Below are 6,811 nucleotides of genomic sequence, written 5' to 3'. Positions count from 1 at the left end.
TGGTACACAAATAGTACAAAACATAACCCAACACCACATCATCAGCGTTCCACCCAACTAGAATTTCCAAAACCTCTTCCTTATTTCAGGTTCACGTTCTATACACAAACATATTCTCAAATTTGAAATCTATTCGTTCACCCAGTGCCAAATGCGGTAGTTTTAGTACCATTCAGTACTTGTGGTACACTTATAATACGAATTTCCAAAACCACTATTTTCTCAACCGTCTCCATGTCTCAATATACTAGATCGGTTTTTCAGTATTTTGGGTACATCTTTCAAGTAAATCGGCTCTGATTCCATACCAATATTCAATATGTTGAGGATTTCAAAAACGAATTTCAACCATATTAGCTGTACTTGAAGTAAGTAATTGGTTCTCATTGGTTGGCAGATCTTTCTTACTAAAATTACAAATATGGGTCCATAATTAGGTATTGTGCCCATATAACGGTACCCCCCAATATTCAGTATTTAAAGGATTTGGACATACAAATGGTGGGAAGTATAAAAGCTTCGACCCGAGTGAACAAATTCAAAAGAAGCTTTTCCGTTAGTCACTCATAACACATCACCTGTTGATACATCTGACAGCCATGAGAGCATCTTGTTATTCCCAAGTTAACATTTTCATTAAATGTTCGCAGGCAAAATATAAATGTTAAAATATATCGCAATATTCTTTCCAACACTCAATCACAAAACTTGTCAACTACTGTCAGCGAATACGATATGTATGTATGTGGCTAAGAAAAACATTTTTCCTCAGTGGAATATTTTACACAACATATCACTCCATTGCATAGGGAAAATCCCAGGAGGTTGTTAATAACGCAAAAATGTTTTTTTTCGTTCATCTTCCACACACAGTTCATAGATGTCAAATGTATTTGGATACGTTGACAGGCTGCGAATGCTAAGCAATAATTTCTTATCTCACTCCGTCCGTCACCCTCAATCCCCTGACACTGATCTCGTTGTTATCATATTTACGCTAAGTATTTTTTATGAGTAAGAAATAGCATATCTCGATTAACATATAAATTGCATTTTGATAAAAAAAATAAAAAACCACATCATAAAAACCCATTAAAATTGACTGTCGAACATATGGCTTAAGACATTTTTTTTTTTCTTTTTGTTTTGAAATTTAGCAAAACAGATTAACATACATACAAACAAGCATACATACTGTATTTTCTTTATTGATAATTTGCGACATTAATTGGATGCTGCCAAGCAACCAAACAACAAGCTGCATATCTCGGTGGTTGGGTGAGGTTTGTGGCAAGTAAGCCTTTGGCTGCTCAAGTAACAAGTTTTTTTTTATTATTTAGAAAGTCTTTTTATGACACAAACCAAAATTTATAAATCACTTAGAAAATATGCAGCAAAATGTGTTATCGATAAAAATTTAAATATGTTCATCCTAGATAATACCTTTGGACCATAAATTTGGTTAAATGTTGCAATAATTGTGTAGGATGGTATCCATAATAGGAATTTAATATTACACATAATATTTGGAAAGGTAGTTATGCAATTGAGTAATTCTTCGGATTTATCTTCCCGTTCACATATTTTATAAATAATACAAAGAGAGGGAATATGTCAAAAGAAGTCAAACCATTTTGAGAGACAGATACAACTGGCATAAATATGGAATGTTAAATCATAACTTTTTATTACATTAACGTGGTTATTGCTGCGGATATTAGCAAAAAGAGGAGTATAACTAATAACCTCAAATATATAGATAGTTTCCCAACAAATTTTGTACATTTTAGAGTGACCGATTTGGTCCAAATTTTACATATCAAAATATTTGTTGTAGAACATTGAATGTAATACTTACAATGTTTATACCCTTCACAACACTGTGGTACAGGGTATTATGTCTTTGTGCATATGCTTGTAACAGGCAAAAATAATCGAGATAGACCCATTCTATGAGAATATGCATAGAATCACTTTCTGATCCGTTTTATGCATGCCCGTCCGTCCATGTATTTTTGTTAATCTGGATGAAATTTGACACAGGTCACTTAATTGGCACAAGGACGAACCCTATTGAAATTGGAGAAAATCGGTCCACGTTTAGGCATAGCTCCCATATAAGGGTACCCCCTAATTTTCGGTATTTTGAGGTTCTCTAGCGCGTTTTTTAACTGAATTCGCTGAAATTTGGTGCTTTGAGTTTTTATTGGGTAACAAATCTCTCCACTTAAAATTATAAATATGGGTCCATATTTTCGGATAACTCCCATATAAGGGTACCCCCAATTTTGCGGTATTTTGGGTGTTTTGATCGCATTTTTCGACCGAATTCGCTGAAATTTGGTACTTTGAGTTCTTATTTGGTAGCAAATCTCCCTACTAATAATTATATATATATATAGGTAAATTTTTTCGGGTAGCCCCCATATAAGGGTACCCCCAGTTTTCGGTATTTTGGGGTCCTTGGGCTCGTTTTATAACTGAACTCTCTAAAATTTTGTACATTGGGTTCCTATTGTGTACCAAATTACTCCACTAAAAATTATAAATATAGTTCCTGTTTTTCTGGTAGTCCCCATATAACGGTAATCCCAATTTTTTTGGTATTTTGGGGGTTCTGATCGTATTTTTCGACCGACTTGACTGTAATTTAGTACGTCGAGTTCTTATTAGGTAGCAAATAAATATAGATCCATTTTTTCGGGTAGCTCCCATATAAAGGTACCCCTCAATTTTCGGTATTTTGGGGTTCTTGAACGCGTTTTTCAACCAAATTCTTTGTAATTTGTTTTTTTGTAGTCGTATATGGTATCAAACCTCCCTCCCAAAAATTATTAATATTCGCCCCCTTTTAGGGGTGGTCCCCTTATAACCCCCTTTTTATACCCTTCACCATATGTTTGCAACAGGCATATGTTTGCCACAGGCAAAAATAATCGAGATAGAGCAATGGTTCCTTTTTTGAATATGCATAGAATCACTTTCTGAGTCGATTTATGGACGACCGTCTGTCCGTCCATGTATTTTTGTTAACAAAGTACAGATCGCATTTATGATCCGATTTGGATGAAATTTGGCACAGGTCACTTAATTGGCCCAAGGACGAACCCTATTGAAATTGGAGAAACTCGGTTCAGATTTAGATATAGCTCCCATATATATTTTCGTCCCATTTTAACTTATTGATGCATCAAACTCCCAATTGTGGTCCGATTGAGACAAAATTTTGCACAGAGTATTGAATTAGGTCTAGATAGTTATATGCCAAGTTATATATAGTTTCGTCCGATTTAATGTAAATAGTGCACTAAACTCCCAATAATGGTCCGACTAAAGCAACATTTTGCACAGAGTACTGAATTAGATCCAGAACTGATGTATGAGAAATTTTGTTGGAATCGGTTCAGATTTATATCTAAATATGCTATATATAGTTTCGTCCGATTTTATGTAAATGGAGCAACATACTTCCAATATTTATCCGATTGAGACAAAATTTTGTACAGCGTACTAAATTAGGTCATGATTAATGAATGCGAAGTTCTGTTGAAATCGGGTAAGATTTAGATATGGCTCCCATATATAGTATCGTCCGATTTAATGTAAATAGTGCACCAAACTTCCAATATTGGAACAATTGAAGCAAAATTTTGCACAGCGTACTAGATTAGGTTCCGGCTGATGAATGTGAAATTTTGTTGGAATCGGTTAAGATTTAGTTATAGCTGTCATATATATTTTCGTCCGATTTTATGTAAATGGAGCACCATACTGCCAATATTTATCCGATTGAGACAAAATTTTGCACAGCGTACTAAATTAGGTCATTGATGAATGCGAAGTTTTGTTGAAATCGGTTCAGATTTAGATATAGCTCCCATATATAGTTCCGTCCGATTTAAAGTAAAGTGTGCATCAAACTCCCAATATTGGTCCGATTGAAGCAAATTTTTACACAGCGTACTAGATTAGGTTCCGACTGATGTATGGGAAATTTCTATATATACAGGATATTGTAGATATTAACATGTCTTGCATGTACCCATAGTGGTGAATGGTACCATATAGTCGGCCCCGTCCGCGGTTTTTTAACTTCCCACTGTAAGTGCAGTAAAAGTAATACTAAATAGCAGTGAGTCTTAGGATAGAGCTTTCAAAGCCAGAGATATACTACATGTTCTGGTGTGATGCCAAATGTCCGAACCTTGACACAATTGAATTTAATATGCCTGATGAGCCGCTTAACCAACGACGAAACGCGTCGCACAAAGGTGGGAATGTAGTATCTCTCTGGTTTTCGTTTTCATTGCAACTTCGATCATGTAGCTCATCTCGAAAGAGAAATTAATAAAAACATTAAATATTCCCTATAATAAAAATAATTTTTATAAATTGAAGTGTTCTAGTAAAAAAGTATACAACGTCCATACGATTTTTTTGCGCATCCGATTTCAGTAATCTCCTGTGAAAAATACATCAATCAAAACCTATTTTGAAATGATTGTATTAGAACCATTAGAACCGCGAATGTGTCACCATAACTAATTTCGGATGAAATACGCATATAATTAGCGTGAAGTGTTCTAGTAAAAATCGATATAATAGCGGTAACAAATAATATATGTTGTGTGGGAGTTGCGGTGGTTGTAATGCAAAAAATGAGTGAAAATATGTTGAAGTCAACGAGTTTTTTGGTGTTCTTTCCTGATTTGCGGCTTAACTAAACAATGCATACACACATGATCAGCGACTAGTTTGAAGAATATCCCAAGGACAATGGGGACGATCAACACCGCGTGATTTTAGTTTTTTTTTTACTTGACGAATCTAATTAGACCATCCATGTGTCATGCTATGCAGCGTGTGAAGTGTTCTACTAAAAATCTGCATAGCATGACAAAGGGATGGGCTCATTATATAATAACAAATATAACGTGAAAATCATTTATATGTTCTTACCATTACGGAAGAACCTTCTGCTGCAACAAATAAAAAACCGCCTTCGCCGTTTTGTGGACCAACGCTTGTCAACACCCATTAGCGTTGTTTTCAGCTGTTCAATACTCTTTTCCGATTAAACAAATACTTCGGCTAAATGACTGTTGCAACTACCCGCATAAACCGCAAAACATCAGCAATGCCAAAACCTTCAAATAAAATCTACAATATACAGCCCGGATAGAAGACATCGATGAAGCGTAACATTTCAATGAGACAGAATCTGATGCAGGCAGATTTGGTGTTTTCATTCGACCCTAGGTCATACAAAATACCTGAAGCAAAGGCAATTAGGTGCTACAAAAAAGAAGGTTAAATAAAGATGTCCATTAAATTTGGTATATATTTTTTCGAGAAAAAGGAAATCAAAAGGAAGAAAGTACCAAAAATAAGATAATGGATAGGTATACAAACAAACCTTTAAATAACCACAAACTTGAATATAATCAGCAAACAGTTACACGAAACTTTTCGGTACTGAAGAGATCCTTCAGCAATTTCGAATGTTTCATATCACGGCGAAATAGCGGTTCAATGTCAATTAACTGGCCAAATTTACACCCATCAACACCGCACAGGGAATCTTTTTCCGCAGAATGTAAATTCCAATTAAACAAACCGAAACAAAAAGAAAACATCAAAAAATAAAACTTCGTCTTCTTCGATTTTTTTACCTTCAAAAATTTCCCAATGGTTTTTGAAATCAATTAAATGCCACCATTATCACCAACACCATTTGCCCCGTTGGCATCTGCATCGACGGTGGCATTTACCACAGACCCTTTGATGACCACGGCATTTGATTTTATTTTTTCCAGAAGAGTTTTACAAAATTCCTCAATAAATTGTTTTGGCATTACAAAACCAATGATGTCGGCATATTTGGCTGCCTCCACGAAATCAGTACAGGCCACCAGGTGCGAGGGGAGCTCGAGTAGTGGTAAATATTTCACATTGATGTGATGGTTGCTGATCAATTCACTGAGTTGGACACCATCGAAAAATTCATCGTAGACAAACATATTTACATGGTCTACAACATCCAGTAATGTGGCTGCAATTTCAGCCACTATTTTGCCCAAAGCGGTGTCCCTTTTGAAATAAAAAGGTAATGGGCATTTTTAATGGAATTTTGTAGAAATAATTGATAAGAATCTATATATATAAAAATGGAGCCATAAAAATGTATACTAACTCATCAATTGAGAACGGCTGGACCGATTTGACTCAAAGTTTCTTTCAGTTGTCGGTAATTACAGTGGGAAGGTTTTTATAAAAGAAAATTTTAAGAAAAATCCGCGAAAATCTTGCAAAAATTATTTAAAAAAAATGGCTGGACCGATTTTACTTAAAATTTCTGTTATTTGTCTGTAATTGAAGTGGAGAGGTTTTAATGAAAGAACATTTTGAGAAAATCCGCGAAAATGTTGCAAAAATTATTTTAAAGAAACGGCTGGACGATTTAACTTACATTTTCTGTTAGTAGTTTGTAATTGAAGTGGAAAGGTTTTAATGAAAGAACATTTTGAGAAAAATCCGCGAAAATGTTGCAAAAATAATTTTGAAAGATATTAGAATGTCCACACATTTTATATCGAACCTTTATGATTTCATCTCTTCGTAGTTATTGTTGGACATATTTTGGTCGAAAATTGGCAGCGTATAATATCTTTAAGTAATTGTCATTTATGGAAAATTCTCAAAATATGTTTATTTTCTACAATCAATTGGATTGTCATTGCCTTGAAAAAACTATTGTATATTTGTATATAAAAATGAATTGCTGTTCTCGCTAAAACTCGAGACCGGCTGA

The 6,811-nt window shown here is 34.6% G+C and overlaps 1 protein-coding gene across 1 annotated transcript; it reads right to left on the bottom strand.

Moving 5' to 3' along the window:
- Positions 1 to 5,705: 5,705 nt before the first annotated feature.
- LOC133324008 (glycerol-3-phosphate dehydrogenase [NAD(+)], cytoplasmic-like) lies at positions 5,706 to 6,090 on the bottom strand (the record flags this gene model as incomplete). The annotated part of the gene is made up of 1 exon (XM_061532906.1): positions 5,706 to 6,090. A coding segment is annotated over one exon (385 nt), but the record flags the coding sequence as incomplete, so codon positions are not given.
- Positions 6,091 to 6,811: the final 721 nt, after the last annotated feature.

The sequence above is a fragment of the Musca vetustissima genome, unplaced genomic scaffold (genome assembly GCF_032173495.1).
Source record: "Musca vetustissima isolate MV318-11 ecotype Yass unplaced genomic scaffold, APGP_CSIRO_Mvet_v1 utg168656, whole genome shotgun sequence".
Taxonomy (NCBI): Eukaryota; Metazoa; Arthropoda; class Insecta; order Diptera; family Muscidae; genus Musca; species Musca vetustissima.
This window is presented reverse-complemented; position numbering and strand designations above follow the sequence as displayed.